Source organism: Protomyctophum bolini, assembly GCF_963924005.1.
Source record: "Protomyctophum bolini genome assembly, chromosome: 5".
Classification (NCBI taxonomy): Eukaryota; Metazoa; Chordata; class Actinopteri; order Myctophiformes; family Myctophidae; genus Protomyctophum; species Protomyctophum bolini.
This window is the reverse complement of record NC_137866.1, coordinates 9,037,851-9,063,560: the sequence shown is the minus strand read 5'-3', so window position 1 is coordinate 9,063,560 and position 25,710 is coordinate 9,037,851. Positions and strand designations below refer to the sequence as shown.

General features: G+C 43.0%; 2 protein-coding genes across 2 annotated transcripts in view; both read left to right on the top strand.

The window, feature by feature from the left end:
- The first annotated feature begins 6,274 nt into the window (after positions 1 to 6,274).
- arf3a (ADP-ribosylation factor 3a) lies at positions 6,275 to 12,319 on the top strand. The gene is made up of 5 exons (XM_080763727.1): positions 6,275 to 6,310; positions 8,017 to 8,217; positions 8,641 to 8,751; positions 9,388 to 9,512; positions 10,485 to 12,319. The coding sequence occupies exons 2-5, from the start codon at positions 8,070 to 8,072 to the stop codon at positions 10,644 to 10,646; spliced, it is 546 nt and encodes a 181-aa protein (XP_080619853.1). The 5' UTR covers positions 6,275 to 6,310; positions 8,017 to 8,069; the 3' UTR covers positions 10,647 to 12,319.
- Positions 12,320 to 17,649: 5,330 nt separating this feature from the next.
- The window catches only part of erbb3b (erb-b2 receptor tyrosine kinase 3b), a 26,414-nt gene continuing 18,353 nt past the window's right edge, over positions 17,650 to 25,710 (top strand). The window contains exons 1-3 of the mRNA XM_080763965.1: positions 17,650 to 18,041; positions 21,956 to 22,110; positions 24,324 to 24,510. Of these exons, the coding sequence (XP_080620091.1) occupies positions 17,930 to 18,041; positions 21,956 to 22,110; positions 24,324 to 24,510 (454 nt within the window). The 5' untranslated portion in view covers positions 17,650 to 17,929. The remainder of the gene's footprint in view (positions 18,042 to 21,955; positions 22,111 to 24,323; positions 24,511 to 25,710) is intronic.

The following is a 25,710-nucleotide window of genomic DNA, read 5'->3' as shown; positions in this document are numbered from 1 at the left end:
TAAGTTATAACGTACTCTACCATACAGATTAGACAGAATTACATTTTATTCATTAAAAAAGTTACATAGTGAGGCTTTAATGGATAGCTATGATTTTAATTATGATTATGATTATCATTATTAATACGTCAAGACCATGCTTCTGTTTGTCATCACAGTGAGATTTCTCTTTCCTGTGAGAGCAAGGCTCCTTGAGCCTATAAATTTAACTTTTAAATACAGTATATACCACATGTGCACAATAAAATTCTCAGTAACTCTAAAGTGTAAACAAGTACCTATAGGGATCAGCTTTACACTCTCGGATTTAAAATGAACACTGGGTATTTTACTGTGTTGTTATTGTATAAGTTAAAGTGAGAGAGGTGGACCTGTTTTGCCCTTGAGATGATGATGATGATGTGTGTGTGTGTGTGTGTGTGTGTGTGTGTGTGTGTGTGTGTGTGTGTGTGTGTGTGTGTGTGTGACTGTGTGTGTGTGTCAAAGTGAGAGAGGTGGACCCTTTTTTGCCCTTGAGGTGAGTGTGTGCGTGCGTGCGTGCGTGCGTGCGTGCGTGCGTGCGTGCGCGTGCGTGTTTGTGTCTTTGTGTGTCAGGGCAAGAGAGAGACAGAATGTGTGTTGAATGGGGGGGGGGGGGGGGGGGGGGGGATCGGGAGATACACTCTCCGGACTACAGATGCACAAGGTGGGACTCTTTTATGGCCACTTCATGCCGAGAGAAGGACTTTTTTATGGCAACAGGATATTGTTTCCTGAAAGTATGACTTTTATTACTGGAGAGAGAAGCATCAAGGAAAGTAGTGAAGGTGACTAATACGACCAGCTCTGAGAATGTAAAGATGGACCCGAAGTTAACACTGAGGATTTTATACAATGCAATTCTCAACCTTTTTATATTTATTTCGAGGACCACCAGATTGTTACGCATTAGGCCACGGACCCTTATTTGATACGATTTGTATCTCTGGGACACACTCTATAGCTTTCACACCATTAATTTATGGTCTATTTGGTTACTAATTATCAATGGTAACTGCATGGGACGCCCCAGGGGCGGAACAGCCCCAAAGACCCTTGGGGATGACCGCACCCCATGTTGAGAACCACTGCTCAAAATGGTTATCAACCTTTTCTGGAACAGGGTCCAATTGAAAACGGCCCAGCTAGCCATCTTAACCGTGTGAATTTTCAGAGCATGTTGTTTATCAGTGGTGTAAAGTTCATTTACGCAAGTACTGTACTTAGGTACAATTTTGAGGTATTTGTACTTTACTTGAGTATATACTTTTACTTCTACTCCACTACATCTCAGACTCTGTCCCTAAAGCCTAACCCATTTATGTTTTGTAAAAATCAACAAAGTAACTAGTAACTAAAGTTTTCAAATCATTGTAGCGGACTAAAAGTACAATATTTCCCTCTGAGATGTAAATTATTGAAATTCGTAAATACTGAAAAATGTTTAAAAAAAAAAGAAAAAGATTGTCTGTCTGTCTGTCTGTCTGTCTGTCTGTCTGTCTGTCTGTCTGTCTGTCTGTCTGTCTGTCTGTCTGTCTGTCTACAGCTGGGGAGATAGAAAAACATGCACATACTGTACACATGCATGCATAGTATACACACACACACACACACACACACACACACGCGCGCGCACACACACACACACACACACACACACACACACACACACACACACGGATTCATGCACACACACACACACACACACACACACACACATGCAAATTACATCGTGGCATGCATGTGTCACGGCCCCTTGGCCTGGCCTGCAGGGCCTGTCTATATGGTGTACTGCCCTGTCTGTGTGTTTCCCCCACAGATCATGTGGGCGTCGGCCCACTTGAGACAACTCATTAGGTGCATTAGGAGCACCTGATCAGTGCTCCTGGAAATCCTATAAAGAGGGCTTGCCAGCCATTCTCTTGGTCCCACTCCAGATGACAGCACCCTTCTGTTTGCTGCTCCTCACTATTTGATTTGCACACTACAACACACCTTCACCATATTAACCACACATCCACACTGACACCACTGATCTTACTGACTACCACATCTCATACATTCTGTAAGCTTTATTTACATATTAAGTTATTATTAGTTGTCTCCTACAAATAAATTATTGTTATTTTGAACACTGCCCTGTGTCCTCCTCAATTTGTCATGGCCCAACGGGCCGGGTTATGACAGATTGGGGGCTCGCGGCCACTTTAAGCAACTCGGGTTGGCTGTGACTCTGCGAACAGGTAAAAGTACTTTCCTGTATTGTTTGAAGCCTACATTGGCAACTTTAGTCACAGCATTGTTGAGGAGGTGCATGGTGGTGTTTGAGTAACATGTATCTATGTATTGTGCAGTCAAATACACATGCGGATGTTCGTTCACACAAACGCACAGCGTGGAAAAACAGACAATGTTCAGACAATGCTCCTGATGATTTACACCCTCATCCTGAGCATTGTGCAGATTTAGCAAAATGCTAATCTCAACGCCTGACAGCGTTATTTACAATGGGAGCATTCCTAGACATGTGCACATACTTTGAAGGACGCACGCACGCACACACACACACACACACACACACACACACACACACACACACTCGTTCTCAATGTGGGGTCCGGGGAACCCCAGGGGTCCTTGAATGAGTTCCAGGGGGTCCCTACAGCTTTTGATAGTTAGCTATAGATTGATAGTAGGCCTATAGTGCTAAAATGAACACTGAGTATTTTAATGCATATCACACTGGGGTCAAAAAGGTCGAGAACCATTGTCTTTAGATGTTCAAAACTGATCATGTGGCAGAAGGTCAGGTTGTTCTACAAGCTCACAATACACTGCGACGCGTTGTGAGCTTGCTTACAAAACGGAAGGAAAAATGTTTTATCAGTCTAATCAGTTGATTGTTTTAAGAAAAAAATCATGTTGACTTTTATATATATATGTGTGTGTGTGTGTGTGTGTGTGTGTGTGTGTGTGTGTGTGTGTGTGTGTGTGTGTGTTAATATGATCTAAAAAATTGCTTCTCAATTATTCAATTGATAAAAAAAGTAATCAAATCGCTAGGAAGAAAATCTGTGAAGATTTGGAAATAATTCCCTCGACTCTTGAAGAATGGTTGTGGCCAATGACATGTAATGCCCTTATATCTCTCTCTCTCTCTCTCTCGTATTTAGCGAGGGATGAAAGGGAGCGGGAGACGGATTGGTATGGAATGATAAGGGAGTGGATTTCTGGTTTGCATTTCTTCATTCCTTTATCATTTCACCCTGGAGCTGCTGCGTCGAAAGGGAATTTCCTGTCACCATCTCTCCCATGTGTGAGACAGAGAGGCTGCATGGTAGACGACCCTGGGATCACTTTCTCCCCCCCCCCCCCTCCTCCTCCTCAGTATTTCTCCCTCTTTATTTTCCCACTCCCTCCATCCCTCCCTCCCTCCCTCCCTCCCCCTCTCTCCATCGCTGCAGACACAGACACATGCATAGCAACTTTGAGGCCAATACTTTTGTACTTTTACTCAAGTAAATTATTAGAATTCCAGACTTTTAGCCTACTTACCGAGTATTTCAACATTGCAGTATTGATACTTTTACTTAAGTAACGGCTGCACTGTGCATGTCAAGGGCCAGATCAAATCCATCATCGTACTGTAGGTGAGTTACTGTCAGTGTTATGCCATTTAGCCCATTTAGGACTGAGGCTCATTCTAAATACTGAACTGAAGTTTTCTGAAATCTTTCAAATATTAATAAAAAAAGTACAAAAAAGTTATGCTGCTAAGCAAGAACCCCAAAAGGGGTTCCTGTCCTGAAGGGGTATAAAACACCAAAGGGGCTTCCCGTCATGAATGGGTATTAGGGTATGGGTAACCCATACATTGTTATACCCTTCATGCCGGGGGCATGTGTATGTGTCTCATACACATCTGTATCTCATAGCAACATCATTTTTTATTAAAATCAATCAAATCATGTCATTCCGGCCAATCACTTTTGGTGTCTTCACTTTTCTGCCCTCACTTTTATCTTCAATAATGTACTTTGCTCAGCCAAACTAATCATCGCTATATGGGGTGATCAGCCAATTAAGCCAATGTTTGTGTTCACACAAACCCGGAAAGCTGGGCATAGGAGGGGCTAGCGCCCCTCTGAAAGAAATAGTAGCCTACTTTTTCCACCACTGCCTCTCTCTCTCCATCGCTGCAGACACTGACACATGCATAGCAACACATTGACTGCACCCCCCCCCCCTACCCACCCCCACCCCCAGTAATGACAACCAGACTGGGTCAAAATTAAAGAGAGAGAGAGAGCGAGAGAGAGAGAGGGAGAGAGAGAGAGGAAGTTAGAAGAGATAAATGTTCCATGCACACTTTGATTGACAGTATGATTATATGTATAAAGTGAGGTGATTTAGTGTGTTTAGCTGGAAGTAAAAGATAGCGGGATAGATCCTGTACAGTATAGTAGTCTACATACCGTATAGTGATGCACGTGCAGAGAACAAACAGTGTAAGGAGATGAGGTGGGGGGGGGGGGGGGGGGTTGGATAAAGTATACTCTGTATAAATACATGGCCCAAAACATCTGCTTCTCGACTCCCCTTTTCATTTTTGATGTGGGAGAGAGGACGATGAGGGAGCGAGAGAGAGAGAGAGAGAGAGAGAGAGAGAGAGAGATGGAGAGCCGGAGAGAGAAAACACAAGGAGCTGCATACCCAGAATACCCAGAACATCAAAGGCCCCTGCCCTCAACGCACAGGCCCTCATTAGTTCAGCTAGCAGAACCAACCAGACTTGTGATTGTGTTTGCTGGGGTGCACGCTGGCAGACACTTCAGAGGGAAAAAGCCTCTCCTTTAAGTCATAACTCCCCACCCCACCCCACCTCTCCGCAGCAGCAGCAGCAGCAGCAGCAGCACACCCCATACCCGCCCGCCGTAACCCCCCTGTAACCCTCCCCGAGCTCCCCCCAGTGCACACAAACAGCGGCCAACGTCTCCGCCGTCCCACTCCACTCCGCTCCTCCACCCCGTAATCTGGTGTGCAGCTGCAAACATCTGTTCCCCTCTTTATTCCCCCCTCGGCCTCCACCGCCGAATTGATAAACACATCTATCACAGGACCGCTGACTGACAAGTGAGAGAGTGAGAGAGGGAGAGAGAGAGAGAGAGAGAGGGAGACAAACGCCACAGATTCACTCCCTGTCTCATTACCTATGGATGAGAGGGGCTGCGTTGAGCGTGCCACACATCAGCCACATCCATGCAATCACACTGTGTTGTGATGGCTCCTGAATAATACACGATTTATTAAATATACACACACACACACACACACTCACAATGCTGAGCATTTAGTTCAAGGGTGATTGACTATTTTTTTAATTATCTTTTTAATATATAATCCCTAAAACAGCAATAGGTATATGCTACCTTTCATCTTCTATACCCCAGATTTGAACAAGTGCAGATTTATTTTATATACCGTTGATCTAATAGAGCCTGCCTGCTTGCTAGGATACATTTCATGACCATCAGATCGAAATTCTTGTCAGATACATGACTTTTGACACCATCTAAATGTCTCAGGAGGGCAGGACGACAAAATGATATTGTATTAACATACTCTACCATACAGATTAATCATTGTTTTATAAAATAAACAGCCAGCCTAGTGCCACTTTAATATGGGGATGTGAGAAAAACACTTTTACTGTGGCCTATACTATCTTGAATTCCATCTTTCAGCTAAATCAAATGATGGGTTACGGTAATTGCATTTTTTTTGGATTGGTTGGTTTAGTGGTTTCATAGTTGATCCTTTACATACAAAAGGCTGCTGTCAGGAAGTATCACTTAATCTGCATCCGGTTACAGTCACAGACTTACTTATTCATTAGGTTGATTCCTAGTTCATTATTCATTCAGTCATGTTTGCCTCCAGACACTTTATTAGGCTACATCTCCTGTATTCAATCAATCAATCAATCAATCAATCAAATAGGATAGGAGCGCATTGAAACACAACAAAGGCATATTTAATTAATCCTGTAGTATTATAACACTTTGCAAACGCATGCAGGTTAAAGTGACAATACTTTGAATAGATAGATGGATAGACTCAAAATAAAACTATAGACTCTCTCTAGCGTTGTTGACTTTACTTTTAATAGCTTTCATTCACAACTACCGCGAGAATGAGCAATTGCCAAGCAATCCCATAGCGCATCGCGAGACTATCATCCTTACTACCAGTCTTTGCCTGAATCCAGCTGATAGTAGGCTACCGTTGACGGGTGAGTTTGAATGACATCCAAATTGTAAAAATGCCGAAAACCGTGTGCGTGTGTAAAAGAATATCGTGGTGGCTTATTGTCAGTGAGTGTAGCCGTACCTTTGCATTCGGACGAGGCCACGTCTCGCTGTGATAATTGTTGTCAATCGATGACATAATAAGACCGCTGGTTTTTCCTGTCGTGACTGTCTGACTGCACGAGAGACAGGATTACAGTAACGTTACGTCTATAGTTTATCCGGCGAAATTAATTCCAGTGTTGCAGACGAGAAAGTCAGCAGCAGCATGCATGCATGAATGAATGTATCCGTTTTGCGATTCCTCTTTCTGCGCATTCAAATAACACAAGTCACACAGTGCTACAGTAGTAGGCTACAGTGAGTACAGTCTATCTCTTAATAGTAGGCTACTGTGTATAGCATCAATATCTCCTCTTGCCTGTTGTGGCAGATCAGATGTAAGGTTTCATGACTGTGTGGCCACTGTACTGACTGCAGCTAGCATGTGTAGCCTGTATGCATCTGGCTGGAATTTCTACAACGATAATCCATTTTATAAGACAGTGGTTCTCAACCAGTGGTCCGGGGACCACAAGTGGTCCTTGAGGGTGTTCAAGATGGTCCCCAGCTGAATTATGGAGAGTTGGTAACCAGAGGGACCCTTATTAGATCTTTAACTCTTAGGATGGACCTTGATATGAAAAGGATTGAAAACCACATACTGATCTAAGACATTAAGGATCTCCCTATAGAAGATGTGAACCCTTTATATGGGATTCTGTATGCCAAGACCCCCCCCCCCCTCCCCTACACACACACACACACACACACACACACGCGCACGCAAGCACGCATGCAAGCGCGCGCACACACACACACACACACACACACACACACACACACACACACACACACACACACACACCGAAGTCTATGTAGCCACCAGTTAGGCTGCCTTCAAACACCACCAAGCATTACAAAAGCAAATTACTTCTACACCTGTGGTTCTCAGGGGTCCTTGAGGAGGTTTGTTTCAGAGGGTCACAATTAGTTAATATAGCATAAAAATCAGTTTAACCACTTTACTCTATATAGGCCTACAGTACATTGGCTATTTTAAAAATAGCAGATCTACAAGCTTGTAGATTTGTTATTTTCCAAATCTTGAACATAATGTGAATATTTTCTATACATTTGATGGGAGTCACTATAGCTGGCGCAACACATTTTTTGAGATGGGAGTCCGTGGACAATACATCTTAATTTGGGGGTCCTGGACAAGAAAACGTTTCGAAAAACCACTACTCTAAACATCACATAAAAGCCAAGCCACGTTATGAGAGATTCAACATGGCATGTTTCCCCAGTGGGCTGTCAATTTGTGTAATGTAATGCTGCAGTCTCTCAGTCAGGTCAGCTGCAAGCCGAGGTGCGAAGTGTGCTTTATTGCTGTTCCGGAGCTGAGGTGGCTTTGGAGCTGTGTGTAACGAGGTGTTAAATGTTAGGGGGAGTCTCTTTTGAAGAACTGTACATGTCTCACTGCATGTTTTTGTGGGTTTTACTTGTGAAAATGCAGGCGGCCCACACAGTTTGTTTTGACTGCTTGGTATTGGGGAAAAAAAGGACGAAGAAAGGCACAACAGTTTTCTCAGTGCTCCTCTATGGCATGAGAACCATCCTTCTTTTTCTGTTCCCTTTCTTGTGACAGCTCTGTTGTAGCGCGCGGTTCCGTTGCAGAGGCCCACCCACCAGCCAGCCATCATGGGAAACATCTTTAGCAACCTGTTGAAGAGCCTAATTGGGAAGAAGGAGATGAGGATTCTGATGGTGGGCTTGGACGCTGCGGGGAAGACCACCATCCTCTACAAGCTGAAGCTGGGCGAGATCGTCACCACCATCCCTACGATCGGTGCGTGTGGAAAGAGTTCTGACAGTAATCATCGTTGGTGGTGGTCGCTATTCATTGATTCTGCCGTTTATGTTTTGAAGCAAGATTAGCATTGATTATTTTGATTGAACACTTATTGAGCAGAAATGTAAACAGCATGTGGTGCAGTAAGATATTAAAGCTAGAAGGACGACACACAAAAAAAGTCCTGGGTAATTGTTTACATTGTCGACCTATGTATTCAACCCATCAACATACTGTAGCATACGAAATTAACACACTAATACATGTCTTCAACAAATGCAAACACTACACTATACAGCACAGGTACACGTACCAGTGGTTTGGAACCTCCGCCCTAGTGGCCAGTGTTTCACATCCTTCCAACTCAGAAATGTGAAAAACATGCCATGTGTAACCTGCGTGTTTTGTGTGCACCTCCAGGTTTCAACGTTGAGACGGTGGAGTACAAGAACATCAGCTTCACAGTGTGGGATGTGGGCGGTCAAGACAAGATCCGTCCTCTTTGGAGACACTATTTTCAGAACACCCAAGGTGAAGCAAAATAATCACACTTGTGTGAAGTGAGGGCCGTCTGGTAATGTTTGTTTAAAGTACTCTAAACAAGTCCATAGACGTGGCTGCCATATGCCAGATGTTGGAGCGCCCCTCAAAAACGAACCTCTTTGCTGATATAGCTTAGTCCTGCTTAGCCTGGCTAACAAGGCTACTATGTGACTCATTCATCAGTAACATAGAATCACCCCTAGCGCCCAAGGGCAAGGATGAGTAAAGCCTGATTTATGCTTTGCTGCATACTGGTACTGGTACTGGCGCGATACATCGCCATGTGTCCTGAACTTGTAGATCGGCTGTTTCTTTGCACGGGACACCATTGTATGCCTGCGTTTAAATCAGGCTTAATATTCGAGATGAGTACGCAGTCGTACAGTGTCAGACTGTTTCAAATTATTCCTTCTCAGTCATGTTGAAAGACTTGACAATGAATAAATGCAGCTTAGCAATATGTTATTTATAAGGATATGAAGTCAGCATATTGTTAAATTGTGGGATGTATCTAATTACTGTCACTTTCATTCTGACACAGTAGACCTTGATGTTTGTATCGGGTTCGCTCTTTGGACGGGCACAGCCACGAGATTCATTGAGACCATGTGTCCCCTCCCTCAGGTCTGATCTTTGTGGTGGACAGTAATGACCGAGAGCGGGTGAACGAAGCTCGAGAAGAGCTCATGAGGATGCTGGCTGAGGACGAGCTGCGAGACGCCGTTCTCCTCGTCTTTGCCAACAAACAAGTAAGTAGGCTCCTTCACATTCTCCTCTCTTACGCAATAAAGTCCTCAGTGTTGAAGCTGCAATCCCTGAGATTTATATCCTTCCCGGGATTCGAACCCAGGTCACAAGGAGACGACATTTCTACCAGTGAGCTAAGAGCAAACGCCTGCTTGGGCAGGTGATATATTGATTGATTGGGTGAGATATTGATTGATTGATGGATTGATTACTTTATTAACAGTTTGCAAAAACAGCACAGAAAGTACAGTTTAATACAAATACAATGCTAAAAGTATTGAACCCAAGAACGCACTATGGCTTGTTTCCACTGGGGTCCTTCAGGCCATAGCACGTTTCAATGAGTAGTCTTCCTACCCAAATGTACAGATAATGGTGCGAAAAAGAAAGAATCACACTTGTGTGAAGTGAGGGGCGCCTTTTATCATGGTCATTATGTATGATAGCCTGGTAATGTTTGTTTAAAGTGCCCTCAACAAACATTAAAAGTCCATAGACGTGGCTGCCACATAAGGTCCTGTTAAAAGTGCTCTAAACAAACAAAGACTTGGTTGCCACATGACATATTTCCAAAATCCAGACAAAAAATATCCAGTGGGCAGCAGTTCTGTGATTGAAAATGCCTTGTTGATGCCAGAGATCAGAGGATAATGGCCAGACTGGGTCAAGCTGGTGGAAAGGCACCAGCAACTCAAATAACCACTCTTTACAACCACGGTATGCCGAGCATCTCTGAACGCACAACACGTCCAAACATTAGGCAGACCACACCAGGTGCCACTCCTGTATTGGTAGCTCCTTAGGATCCTTATAAGTCTGTGTGCAGACTCAGATCCTCAGACAAGGCCCTCCTGGAGACTCCCACAGCCCAGCTCATCTCAAAGGGGTCCAGGCTTTTGCAATCCAGGCCCCTTAAAGCTTTGGAACTGCAACCCTATATCCTTGATGTCTTGTGTCAATGTCATCTTGTGTAGGACCTGCCCAATGCCATGAATGCGGCAGAACTCACAGACAAGCTGGGCCTGCACTCGCTGCGTCACCGCAACTGGTATATTCAGGCCACCTGTGCCACCAGTGGAGATGGTCTCTACGAGGGTCTTGATTGGCTAGCCAATCAGCTGAAGAACAAAAAGTGAAGGGTCCAATCAGAAGAGAGATGCAAAGAACCTGGGCAACAGCTCCAGGTAGTGGTAATAGTTTATCCATTGTGTTGACATGGTCAGGCAGGCAGCATATGGGAGGTTTCCCAAGGGGGGGGTGTTCAGTGACACACCCGCCCTCCCTCTCAACTCTTGTTTTCTTACCTTATTTAAATTAAATCGATGAGTTTGTGACGTTTTAGTATTTAGAAACCAATTATCAAAAAATTGGCCTAAATGAATCACATGCTGAAGTCAATGCATACGAATTTACATAATGTTAAAGGCATACGAAATGTAACTATTCCCACTCTCTATGACCTTTTGATTTACTGAGAAGTGGCAAATGTAGACAGGGTGACAGTGCAATTTTGTGTAACTGAATTTTCTCTCGGACACTTCCGTACAACATATCGTCACATTGTGTAAAAAAAAAAATGAAATATTATACTACTGATCAATTTCAGCTATCCATTTTCAATCCACACTGAAGCTTACATGTTATTACCAAAAATAAATTTTAGTTTTATTTTATTTATTACGATGATTTTTAAAGAAAGTAAAGAAAACGCTGACCTTTTGGATTGTATTCAGTAACCTTTGACTATATTTAGCTTATTTATATATTCACGTTTATTTATTTATTTTGTAATGCAATTTCTACCCCTCTGTTGCAATATGCGTTCATTACCAACGCAGTTAGTGAGAGATGAAAGTGGTATCCAGTAGCTGTACTCCCACAGTGTGCATGGAGAATGACATCCCAATATTGGCTCAGCTTAGTTGGAACTGCTCCCACAGGCCGTTGCTGTGAATAACATGTACAATGTGTTGCCTGGATAAATTAGGGGTTGAAAAGGTGTTAGGCTGTTGTCAGTGACGTGTGGTACAGTAGTTAAGTAACGTGTAGGTGATAGAACAGGTACAGTAGTTAAGTAACGTGTAGGTGATAGAACAGGCATAAAAGTACCATGTATATTTGGGCAGAGGGACTACAGTGGAGCATGCAAATTTGTCGATATTAGAGAGCTTATACGCAGTCAAATCCTCAGTGTTGATTTAAAGCTGCAATTATCCATAACATTTAGGGTATGTCCTTCCTGGCTGCCCGGGATTCGAACCCGGGTCACTGTCCCCATGCGAGTACTGAAATCTCTACTGCTGAGCTAAGACACCGAGCCTGTGTTTGTGCGTGGGGGAGATATTTCGCTTTGAGATTCATGCAATACCTCTCAAGCCAGTAGTGGTACTATATAGTACTGTACGTGACCAAAGGTTCTAAATTTCTCAATGGAAGAGTAGGGAGACCATCACCTCCAACCACTGCCATTGTGTTAGTTATATTGTATTAACATACTCTACCATACATATTGGCTACAATCAGTGGCGGAAGGTTCCCCTAACGACAGTGGGTGCCCACCTTAGAGTAGCCTATATATTTTACGGTGCCCACCCGCCCCGCAACTTATTATTATTGGCTTATTATTTTTCCAGCCGGTGCTTCGGCTCCTGCGCACCCGCGGAGTTGACGCCGTTGGCTACAATACTGTTTTATTCACTAAAAATGCCTAATTTATACTCACATTGTTAGCCTGAATCCACAATGAGTAGAAATTAGGCTTAATGCACATTGCTAGTCATCCTAAAGATCTCATCTTTCATTGGCTGAGTTTCTTGTGCATAATTAACCTTTAGGAATATTATTCCTGTACTATATGTACCAGATGTGTGTCTTGTATTTCAAATTGTTATTTATTTTGCACCATAAGGCAAGCTCTAATTGAATACATGGCTTTAATTTATTTACCACTTAGTTCTGTTGGTGTCGTGTTGAGTTCCACAAATAACATTAATACAAAAGCAAAATAGGGAGAATTAAGGGATGATAGTGATATTGCATCATAAGGCATGTGAATACTGTTACAGATCTCTAATAAAAAGTCAATTATAATAGCCTGTATCCTCAGACTATTTCTTAGTTTACATTGCCGCTGGTGGATGGGACAATGCTGATAAATGTTATGGATTTTAGTGTAAAGTTTACCTAAAAACAACCTTCTAATATGCAAGAGCATGATTTTCTATGTGAACGCAACTGTAAATATGTTAACGTTCTGTTTAACAAGTAAAAGACCACAGTAGTAAACAGAAATTGTTTATATAGAATAAACATGTAGATATTGGGGTCAGTCTGTTTGACAAAAATGTATAGTCGTGGCAACAGCTTGTGCGTGTGATGTGCTCTTCATTAAGTTCAGTTTTGACGTGAAAATAGTTTTTTTTGGTGGCCTTCTATTGCCGGCAGTCTAATTCTCTTTGATAAAAATGTGTATGTACATATATACACTTACTGTATATATAACAACAAAATACTAACAGTATGGTTGTTACAAAATAGAACTTATATTCATGAATAACGAAACTACCTGACATTCCAAGTGATTGTGTGTAGAAATGTAACTGGATTGGTTAATTTATCAGATTATTATAAAGAGGTAAACTACTGAATCATTAAATTATTCCTGGCAATGCACTGACCAATCAATAAAAAGACCAAATACAATGTTTTGAATTGCCTCAGACATTATTCTGTTCCCTTCTGAATCACTGTAGGCCACTGGTTCTCAACCCCACGGTCTGAAAAGGTTGAGAACCACTGCTGTGGTCCGCTGGTTCTTAATGTGGGGTCCAGGGACTGCTAGGGGTCCTTAATTGGGTTCCAGGGGGTCCTCAGCTAAATGACTGATAGTTAAAGGAGAACAAAATGGGTCTGTAACTCTGAGAGTTAAATGAACACTGAGGATTTTCCGTGCAGTCCCAGAGATACAAATCGTATTTGGCCTAATGCGTATTTCCTTGAAATGGAAAAGTTATAATTGCTCTAGTCTAGGCCATTCAGTAGATTACTACCCTGAATCATCACAGCTGTGTAGTATTCATCAATTATCCTCCATGTGAGAGTCATGTTTTGAATCATTTGAATTCAGACCTGCTGTCCCAGATTTATTTGGAAAATGTGACATCCTCTGAAATTAACTGAACTCAGATCACACACTGTCTGATGATTTTTTTATAGTGCCAGTCAAAAACACGATTCCATATTTATGTCTCATTAATGAAAATGCAATGACCTTACATGGATAAGAGGACATGGATAAGATTCACATTTTTGCCGATGTGTTCCCACAGGGCCACATTGGGTGAAACTTGTAAACCATGTCTGTGTTTAAAATCTGCCATAAGCCGTCCGTGCCGTGCTATGAGCTTGCAGATCAATCTTGAATTGCTTCTGGAGGTACCTGGCACCAAATATTTTGAGATGGGGGCTGGCAGCCAAACATTGTTGGGGTTTGAGAATCACTGGTTGTTCAGAAAACTTTGTAGAATGGGCCTTAGGTCTTAACAGGTTAATGAACACTCAAGGTTTTGCACAGTGTAGGTGTAAATCGGGCTTCAGTTTTCCCATCGAGGGGAACGTTTGGCACAGTCCAGATAGTTACCCCGCAGAATTGCTGCGCTTCACAGGGAGGCATCGTGGCTCGAGTCTGACCCAGCCAATCAGAGATCCGTGCAAGGGGGAAAGTGCCGCTGTGTCTCCAGGGGTGTGACAGCAGTATGTGGGTCAGAGCCTGGCTCCCTGAGCCCACCGGCCCCCGGGGCCCCCTGCAGGACGGTCACAATAGCGGCCCCAGGGCGGGTGCCATAGCTGGGATTCCCTGGCGTAACCGGGACGCCCCCCTCCTCCTCGCCCAGGGCACAGACACACTGGCAGCGGCTCCACAATCAATTCATCAATCTGCTGAAGGGAGTGGCAACCGCAAAAGGCCACAGCACTCGCCCCCACACCTCGCCTTGGACAACACAGCCTGCTCTGCCTGGGCCACCGGGGATGACTGACACCGAGGCTGAACCCTAGACCAGGCCATTCCGAAAGGAACCTGGGAGTCAACTGTGGTCATTAGTATTAGATGGAGACATGACACCATGAGATTATGCACGGTAAAGTCCTCAGTGATCGTTTGACTCAGAGAGCGTATACAAATGTAATGGACCTTGTGCACTCTCTGAGTTACAAACAGATGAATTAATATGGAGGGGTTTTACTGTGTAAGTAACGTATGCCCTTGAGATCATTCAATAACTGGAGAAACATATATTTGTCTATAATGTTTCCAGTTTTTTGCTATCATAAAAATCTAAAGATGGTAAATTCTGTGTACGCTTTAAGTGTGTGAAAGATTATTCCCCAAATTACATGTGAAGATAAGTCTCATTGTTCTAGTCCAAGTAGCTACACTTGGAGGTGATGGATAATTTTCATCATAATAATTATGGTTATCCTGATAATTATCATTATAGGCCTACCGGTACTGACTCCAAACAAAGAAGGGCTGCCCCAGATCTACAAGCTCTCAACACATTGCATCACGTGAGTCTGTTTTCTGGCGAATGTTCCGCCCAGAATGAGTGATGCTGCACACATGGGGTTCAAGTGGTTAACACACGGATGGGTTACATTGTACACTCAGGGTTTTTAGGTCTGGCTGAGGGCTCTCATATGAACGACTATCAAACCTACAGCTCTGTCTCCCTCTACTGATCAGCTACATAGCCTACAATCCTGTGGACTGGTGGTTCCCAAAGTGGGGTCCGGGGACCCCTAGAGGTCCTTGAGGAAGTTCCAGGGGGTCCCCAGCTAAATGATATACCGGTAGTTAGGAACCAAATGGACCATTATGGGTCTGTAACTCTGAGAGTGTACAAATTCCATTTGTACACTCTCAGAGTTAAATTAACATTGATTTTTCAATATGAATTGGGATCTCAGAGATATTTTCTTCATTATCCCTTTGTAACTCCAGCACCTCAAGTTTTTACAGCAGATGAGCAGTGGTTAAAGAGAATGTACATTTAAACTGGGGGTCCTTGAATGAAACGGGTTGAGAATCACTAAACATCTTCTCTCATGGGGACCCCTGGCATTATCTCCTCAAATGGGTCAATTTGGGGGTCTGATGATGTCACGGACGACCACCGAGAGGTCAACATTGAACTGTGGACGGAGGCGCAAAAATTGGTAAAAAGATAATTGGCTATTATAGGTCTATACAGATCAGTGCGTCTCAAAGTGGATGACCCCCGCAGGGGGTCCATCTGGTTCCATTAAACTTTGTACACTGTCAGAGTTATGGGGGTCCGGACCCCCCCCCCCCCCCCTCTGCACACCAAACCGAAGGTCTTTTAAACAAAAAAGATTGAGAACCACTGATATACTGTAGATGAGCATTGCTGCACACTAAAAACCACTAGGTGACACCCTAATGATGGATGCCAGATTTTGTTATAAAGCCCAGAAATATAGTGGCAGACTGGCAGTTGCTTTTGAGTGGGACAGAAGAACAATGCTCTTTCTGTTCCCTGTCCAGTTTCTGTCTCCATCCATGCTCTGTTTACACTCTCCTTGATATTCTGTTAAGAGAACATGTGATAACAACAGTAGTTGTACTGAGGTAGTGTTAGAATAAACAGAATGATTGTTACACAGACGAGTGACACGAGGTTCCTAAAGTTAAAATGTTTTTTTTAGACTAGACAGGCTTGTCTTGCCTTGTATACACTCCAACACACTAGGTGGCAGTAATCTATTATGTTTGGATGTCCACCACAACAAAATAATGGAAAATATATTCACTCCTGGTGGCACTGGTCACTGTGCACTGGTGGTGGCACTGACTTTTAGAATTTTGACCTGTTGCAGGCTTTTTCAGAGGAAGACAGTAAGATAGTAATAATTGAGCCTAATTGAATTAACAAACATAAACAGATGTATCACGGTAATTTGTTACATATAGTAATTTGTGTAATTACATGGGTCTTATTTGGGGTCTTATATTATTTAAAACAATCAGGAAAAGTCTGTTTCTACAAAAGTGTGATAACAGAGTAGACTATAGAAGCAGTGTTAATCTTGTCCCAAACTGATGTCCCTTTTCATGTGTATAACTACATGCCTATACGCGTAGGAATGCTTATTGCTCTGTGGCCATTTTGTCGAATTAAGCATGTTCTTGTTTGGGATCAGAAGTCACTTGACCGATCGACAATGTGTCCATTGTGACGGGCTGCCCCAAACGCATCAAAGAAGTGATTAACCAGTTGACAGGGCCGGGGGGGACAATACTGCTCTTTAGAGGGGAACAGTGCAGCCACTCAGCACTGCCAATGACTGGCAGGCCAGTAGCACTGCTTCCACATGCACCAGAAAACAACCAAAATAACTGCACATAATAAATAAAGACTTTCAGCGCGCGAACAAGTGGAAATCACTATCTCTGATAGTGGTTCTCAAACTTTTTTCATTTCAAGGACCCCCAGATGGTCACGTGTTAACCGCTAAGGCCACGGATGGACCCCCATAACTCTGAGAGTGCACAAATGGAACCAAATGGGCCTGTAAGGGTCCATTTGGTTCCTCTCAGATTTAATTCCACATCTGGGGACACCATGGAACTTCCTCAAGGACCCCTATGCCGGGTCCCCACACCCCACTTTGAGAACCACTGTGATAATGCAGTAGAAAGAGGTAGCATTTAAATATGAATCCATTCATTAACCAAAGCACTGACTGTCTAATAGTGAATAGCTCACAATTCATGTCATGAGCTTGTATACTATTTTCACAATTTCTTTAGGCTTTTTTAATTCATGCATGCAGCATATTTGTATTTATTTATTATTTTCTGGAGAAATATACATTATATATATATATATATATATATATATATATATATATATATATATATATATATATAGAAGGGCAACCCAACATAATGCATTTCCAACTTTGGGGTCCTATCACAGCACATCTTACTGCGCAGAAAGAAAAGGAAATCAAACGACCATTGAATTGGTAAATTAATTGGACTCCTCGATGCGGACCAATCAGCAGTGAGTGGCCGCCTGGGAGCGAGCTCAGCGTCAACCAGACTAGTGCCACTTGTTATGTGTATGTGTTGCTGAGCTCCAGACTGACAGACGCACCCTCCCTCTAAAACTAAAACCCGTTTGGAGGAAACATTTGACGGACGGACTGTATCTCACCTTCGCTTTATTACCTCCTCCGGATAGTTGTGATTTCTTTTTTCGAGAGCCCTGGCTGGAAGTGGGATAATATAACCTACACACTTATAGCCTAGGCTATTATTTGACGGGAGAGCTCATTTCTCAAAACCAAGTTCAGAGTTTCTGAACTATTATACATACGTATAGATCATGATAATATGCCTCTGACAGTTATGGGCATCAACATCAACATGGACCCACGGAGAATTACCTTGTTGTGTTTGTTGCTTGTCTGCCACCTGGAGATCATCTCGTCTCAGACCCACGAGGGTAGGTGATTCTAATCTATGAGTGGTTCCCGAGGTTTATTGATTGATTGATTGATTTAATACTTTATTAACATTTTGCAAAGAAGAAAAAAAGAGAAGAAGTTCAAGTTTAGATAAATATAGGATAGAACCCAAGAAAGCACTGCTTGTTAATTCCATTGGTGTCCTGTGTATTCAATTAATTGAAACAATTAGTAATTTAGTGACCATGCTATATAGCCTATAGGCAATATATGATAATATTGTAATGTAAATGTATCCGATTCCTATATGAGATATCAATTATAGCTCTTTATGCAAATCATCAAATCAAACTGTGTGTGTGTGTGTGTGTGTGTGTGTGTGTGTGTGTGTGTGTGTGTGTGCGTGCAGTAGGTAGTGTGTAGTAGTAGTTTTCATTCATGTCGTCTTCATGTTAGTCACCATCACTCTGTTGTCTCTCTCTATCTCTCTCTCGCTCTCTCTCTCTCTCTCTTTCACACACACACACACACACACACACACACACACACACACACACACACACACACACACACACACACACACACACACACACCTGTACTGTAAATACAACAGTTTCTGGTGTGGCGTTGACTTATCAGGAATATTGTTTTACTGCTCTTTTCCTGTAACAGGTGTGTCAACGCAGCCAGTCACTCACCTCACCTGTTCACTGTTGACCTTACAGTCCAAAGTTCCATTATGTCGGAAACTTTAAATTGTATTGAATGACGACAGTGCACCATGAGCCAAGCAGTTACTGCAGGCTGTTGTCATTATAATCTGATATGGATTTACACACAAGCACTTCAGTGTATTAGCGTTGACATTGATTGTAGAGTAGACCCACCGAGGTTGGATGACATGGCATTCACAAACCTGTGGAACTCATTATGTATGTGCGTGTGTAGTACACGTGTGTGTGTGCCATGCATAGCTGCTTTTTAATTGTCCGTATAGACATTCTTCTGGGGGTCTTTGCTTCTTGGCAGTCGGTCCACACCCATATTACTGTGTGTTTACTGAGGGCTTTTTGAGCCTGAATCACAGTGTTCTCTCACAGATAAGCGGCATTGTGAGTTTCCCTTACAACTTCCACTCCACACCAGAGCCAATATTTGCTTAGGAACAACATGGGTAAATGAATGAGTGGACTGAGATATGGATTACACACTATGTACAGTACAGTACTGTGTGTGTGTGTGTGTGTGTGTGTGTGACTGTGTGTGTGAGCTTAAAGAGCTCTTTTATCTTTAAAGAGTCACATACAGCGCGTATATGACAGGGATCGGCGCTATATACCTTTGGTTTACCTGAGTGAAGGATGTAAGGGTTCAACTTTATGATTTGCAAAGGCGATTGCGGGACACTTTGTTATGAGGAGTAGGGTTGGAGTTTCGATTGGTCACATATGGGCGACTCTCTCAGTATACTGAGTCAGACAATCTCTTATCAAATCTTCAATCCCGAAATCAAAAGTCTGCTCTACATGTCTTAACGTTGAAACTTAATTCATTTGTTATTCAAGTTGTTCTAGAAAGAAAGAGTATTGTCACCGAGTGCACAGAGAAATAGTATTCTGTTGTCCATTAAGTCACTGTTTACCCCTGATATTTGCTAAGAGATTCAAAAGGATTCAGAATCAATAAGCGGTTGGCATTTAGTTTGAGATTTGATTAAAAGAAATACCTTTGAACCCCAGTAGCCCTTATGAGGAGGAACAGCGTGTGCACTACTGCAGGTGCATAAAGTGACTACGCTGGGTATGTGCATGCATGCCACTGCCATGTTGTTCAATAAGAGATAGTATGTGTGTCTTCCGTTCACGATATTTCCCTTCCCGCTGCCAGAATGTACTTCTCACACATGTCCCATTGTTCCTTATGATCTCAGCAGCATCGCAGACCCCATACCCCATGCACGCACGCGCGCGCACACACAGACACACACACACACACACACACACACACACGCGCGCACATGCACGCACGCACAGCAGCAGCAGTGTCTGACACTGCATCACTGCTCACTCACTGGAACACTGTCCACATTTATAGTGCCATCACAATGCGATACTTTGTCCTCATATTTGGGTCCTTCGGCCCCGGGCCTGCACTACTCCATGTAAAGGGGTTATGGCCCTGCCTGGCCTGCCCACCCCTGCTCTGCATCAAACGTAACAGCAGTCACAACAGCAGACACAACAGTCGGACACAGCCAAATAGACGCGTATACGTCCTATAGACCTAGATCGTACTTTGTTGACCAGTGCCCCTGAGCCGTCTATACGAGGCCCACTACTTTGTTCCCTCTTCAAAATAGACCAGGTGAAGCTCACGGTGTGTGGCAGTATTACCAGTGGTTGCCAAACGTTTTCTCTCTAGACCCAAAAGAGAAATGAGACTGTTGCTCTACAAGCTCTGTCCCTCCATTCCCTCGGACAACCTGGACGTCTATGTCGAGGCAACATAGACTCGTCGTCTCCCTCCTGAGACTCCCAAGCTGTGGGATGCACCTGCGCCTGTGTTGATATACAGTTAGATGTAGAGGTGGATTGATGTATGTTGCGTGTCTCTTCACAGATGCTCAGTATGTCATTTAGATTCTCAACCTGTGGGTCGGGACCCCCAGGGGGGGTCGCCACTCGCCACATGATTTTGGGGGGGGGTCCCTAGATGACAGTGAAGTGACGATTTTAAGGACTTTAGGACCATTTAATAGTATACCTAAAAAAAAACAAAAAAACAAAAAAGACCATTCCTAGTAGTTACTTTGTAACACTTGTTTTCTTAGCACTGCTTTCCCACTTGCCCTGTTGTTGATTTGGGAGGAAGAATTGTGTTGTTGTTGTTGTTGTTAGTATGGGTTGTTTCCATCAAACCTTTATTCCAGTACATTATGTGTTCACCTTATGTTATTCATATTTGTGCCCTATTTATATGATGATGATACTTTGCATGTTTTAAGAGCCAGGAGATGTCTCTCTTAGGCCTGATAGTTATAGTTTAAGGTACAGCTTGCCCTTGTGACATGACAATTTAATGTCCATGTCCACCTATGGATTAAAGCAGTGGTTCCCAAAGTGGGGTCCGGGGACCCCCAGGGCTCCTTCAGGGAGTTCCAGGGGGTCCCCAGCTAAATGATAGTTTGGAACCAAATGGACCCTTATGAGTCTGTAACTCTAAGAGTGTACAAATGGAACCAAATGGACCCATTTGTACACTCAGAGTTAAATTAACATTGATTTTACAATATAAATTGGGGGTCCCAGAGATATAAATGCCATTAAATGGGGGTCCGTAGAATAATGCATGTCAAACTGGGGATCCTTGAAATTAAACAGGTTGAGAATCACTGCTAGAGCCGTAAATATCTTCTCTCATGGGGGTTCCTGGCATATTATTTTCAAATGGGGGTCTGCAGGATAATTTGTGTCAATTTGGGGGTCCTTGACATCAAAAAGTTAAATTAAAGCACCAACACCAGCATCTTTACTTAGTGTCTCTGTCTCTGACATTCGTTTATCAATCACTTAATTGATCCTGTTGTTAATGTTCATGTTATACTTGTGCTCTGGATAAAGAGTGTCGACTAAATGTAATTAATGTAATTCCTATCTTTTACTTTGTGACGTGTTGAAGCTTGTAGATCAACTTATTATTATATTATTGTATAAGTATTATTTTTAACACCCTGTGTGTGTGTGTGTGTTTGTGTGTGTGTGTGTGTGTGTGTGTGTGTGTGTGTGTGTGTGTGTGTGTGTGTGTGTGTGTGTGTGTGTGTGTGTGTGTGTGTGTGTGTGTGTGTGTGTGTGTGTGCGTGTGCGTGTGCGTGTGCGTGTGTGTGTGTGATGCGTGTGCGTGTGCGTGTGCGTGTGTGTGTGTGTGTGCGTGTGTGTGTGTGTGTGTGTTTCAGTGGTGTGCTCCGGCACCCAGAATGGTCTGAGCTTCACCGGCTCCCAGGTGCAGGTGTACAACATGATCAAGGACCGCTACAAGGGCTGTGAGATCGTCATGGGCAACCTGGAGATCACTCACATCGAGAAGAACTGGGACTTCTCCTTCCTCGGGGTAATGCTTTATCTGTTTTGTTATATCTTTACAGTTTATGTGTTTCCTGCTAGGGTCATATGGAGGCATTGATTCCTTAAAACCCATTTAGGCCTGACGTCGAAATAAAAAAAAAACTTTCGTTCTGAAAAGAATATATATTCAAAGATTTGTGCCGCATTTTCACGATTATTCAAAAATAGCAGACCTACTAGTGGCGCGCTATGAGCTTGTAGATCTGCCATTTTTCAATAGCTAAAGTATAACATAATGCTTAGTTAAAACACCAAAAGGGGTTCCCGCCCAGAATGGGTTAAGACCAAAAAAAGAGAAGGTTTGCCCATGACCCACACTAGTGAAAGTAGCAGATGTTTTTTAATGGAAATTATTACATTTTTTTCAGTGTGGGGTCAGGGGACCCCCAGGGGTCCTCTGTGCGGATGTCCTGGGGGTCTCCTCCCCAGCAAAATGAGGAACAGTTTAAACACCCTAAACTGTTGAAAGAAATGTTGACAAACTGTCAACATCCGTGGACAAATACATATTTGGACAAATGAAAATGTTGGAGAAGCAGTTAGTGGTTTTGATTGATTGATTGAAGTATTTATTAACAGTTTGCAGAATTAGAGTACATTTAAAGCACGACTCAATACAAAAACTGTTAACTGCGAGTGGACGACACCATTATAGCATTACACTTGTTTACAATAGGGCCCACCGTTTTCAATTCATCAAAACATTTAGAGACTTACATATACACTTCTATATAGTAAACAGTAAATCATCATAGAGGTAAAAAAGGAAAAAACATAGGGTGAGGGGAAAAGGGGGCGGTGGGGGGGGATTCATATTTTACGGTGGCCAGTTTCGAATTGCAGCCGTCTGTAGGTGCCCTTTGAGAGCGGTTTTGAAGGAATCAAGGGATTCTCATTTCTGGTACTGTTTGTAGGGCGTTCCACATTTTGGTGGCATAGGAGCTAAATTAAGTCAGTCCCTTGTTATTGCCGAATCTGGGTTGCCCATGGTTTGTTGAACTACCTGGTGTTGTGGGTGTGGACTTCATTGACATTAAGGAAGTATTTAGACAGGTACATGGGTATCTTGGTATTGTATCGAATCTCGTGGACCAGACCCGTTGCAAGATGCTGTACTCTGTCGTCAACCCTAAGCCATTCTAGCCTATCAAAGTGGGCAGGGGTGATGTGGGTTCGGGGAGAGAGGCCAAGTAGAAGCCTGACCAGTTTGTTTTGGGAAGTCTGGAGCCTTGTTTAAAGGGCCTTTGAGGTGAGGTGGTACCAATAGGTGCATGCATACTAGTCGAACATTCCTTTATGCTATAAACTTACAAATCTATGCCAAGTCTTGCTGACTGTACAGTGAAATACAGAGTGTTCATTTAACTCAGTGGGCCCATGAAGCTCTATTTTTATTATACTGTCAGAGGTAAATGAGTAATAGTATTTTTTACAATATTGACACTCTGGATTTTACTGTGTAGTCTTAGTTGTTTATAGAGGAAAGGGCTGAAGACAATAAAAGGAACAGTCACAATTGTCAACTGAAATAATAAAAATAAATGGAAAGATAGTATGTACTGTATCACCATTACAAGATGGTGCTGTGTGTTGTTTAATGTAGAAAATGCCACTTATATGAATATGAAATCCTATGATGAATATTTCCTACCAACAACTAATCCAGCGTTAAAAAAATATATATATATATTTTGTTGTACTCACAGTCACATGGTAGAAACACCTACATCCCGATCTGACACGCACACGGCCACGCACACTCTTAATAGTCCTTTTTCTCCTCAAAATTAAACAAACTGTGATCTTTGCGACCTTATAATCGCGCTAATTAAATTAAGCGTTGCTACACAGCCTATAGGATGAGGATGTGGTTGTGTCGTTGCTACACAGCCTAGGATGAGGATGTGGTTGTGTCGTTGCTACACAGCCTAGGATGAGGATGTGGTTGTGTCGTTGCTACACAGCCTAGGATGAGGATGTGGCTCAAATATGGAGAGCTATCACTTCCGGGTTGGGCGGAAGTGGTCTTTTCTTCTGCGTGTTTAGCGCATTGGCCTGGCACTGCAGGCCTCACGATCCCTACTATAGTGACGGGAGGGGATGTGTCAATTCATTAATCATATTAGATTAGTTACAATACATTGGTGATGTTTATCATATTAGATTAGTAACAATACATTGGTGATGTTTGCTCTCCAGACGATCCGTGAGGTGACCGGCTACATCCTCATCGCCATGAACAACTTCCAACAGTTCCCTCTGGACCAGCTGCGGATCATCAGAGGGAACCACCTGTACGAAAAGCAGTTTGCACTGTCGGTTTTCTTCAACTACCCCAAGGACGGCTCCAATGGCCTGCGGTACCTCGGACTCACGAATCTGACAGGTTAGTAGTGACTGGTGAGCTCCAATGGCCTGCGGTACCTCGGACTCACCAATCTGACAGGTTAGTAGTGACTGGTGAGCTCCAATGGCCTGCGGTACCTGGGACTCACCAATCTGACAGGTTAGTAGTGACTGGTGAGCTCCAATGGCCTGCGGTACCTCGGACTCACCAATCTGACAGGTTAGTAGTGACTGGTGAGCTTGAACTCGAGGGCAATGTGAGAAAAATAAAACAAAGAGAAGGGCAAGACGAGGTGGCACACAAAGGGAAACAAAGTAAGCTACAGTCTGGAACTTTCAATGAATACAATTATATCTTTGCACCAATCTGTATGGTAGAGTGTGTCAATATAAGCACATATGCGGTGCTTTTCTATTGAGACATTTATTCGATCCTGTGTTTGTTTGGGGTAGGAAAAGTATTAGACGAAGCTTAAAATGCAATATCTTCCCTGCTCAAGTACCGTAGATGTTTTGTCTTGGCTGACTGACTGGTCGAAATGTTGTCTGTGCAGAAGAACTGGAGTTGAATACTTTATTGATCATTGCTTTAAAAGTGAAATTCTCTAACCAGTATTTGATTTTCATACCAACCAAATTTGTCACTAAACAGATTTTAAACAAATTTTATACACAATACAGTTAGAAGTACATGAGATGATCTCCCTTGGTATTGAAGGGACAGATACATAGGTGAGGTCCAAAGGGCTTGGTGAGATCGGATACCAGTAAAAAAGAAAACATTGTGTATGATTGACACGTTGCAATGAATGTGCACAATCTCGCCCAAAACCACCACAATTAAATGCTTGAGAGTGATGTTTGTAAATGTGTTTGAGGACCTTCCACCTAACAGGAAGGTGTGCCCTTAGTAAAGATCGACGGATAAAGACTTACTCATAACTACAATAAAAACATGTCCAAGAAGTATAACACGCATATTTGCGTAGATATGTGGGTGGCATGATATGATAATGGGTGCCACGGTGGTTATCACTGTTGCCTCACAGCAAGAAGAGGTGGAGATTCTGTGTGGAGTTCACACAGTCCTGCACGTTTACGTTGGGTTTCCACACGGTAGTGGTAACCTCACGTCACCAGGATTTCCACCTCGGAGGAAAGCCTGGTCTGTGTTCCAAAATCGCCGTGTGAACGGAGCGGATGGTAATGTACGTCATGTTGTAGTCACTGATTTGTAGTC

What these genes read in the sequence shown, in the direction of transcription:
- arf3a (XM_080763727.1), top strand. Translation starts at nt 8,070, where the DNA reads ATGGGAAACATCTTTAGCAACCTGTTGAAGAGCCTAATTGGGAAGAAG. An exon ending in CACCACCATCCCTACGATCG is followed by an intron (nt 8,218 to 8,640) that starts GTGCGTGTGGAA and finishes GTGCACCTCCAG; the next exon opens with GTTTCAACGTTGAGACGGTG. An exon ending in CTATTTTCAGAACACCCAAG is followed by an intron (nt 8,752 to 9,387) that starts GTGAAGCAAAAT and finishes CCCCTCCCTCAG; the next exon opens with GTCTGATCTTTGTGGTGGAC.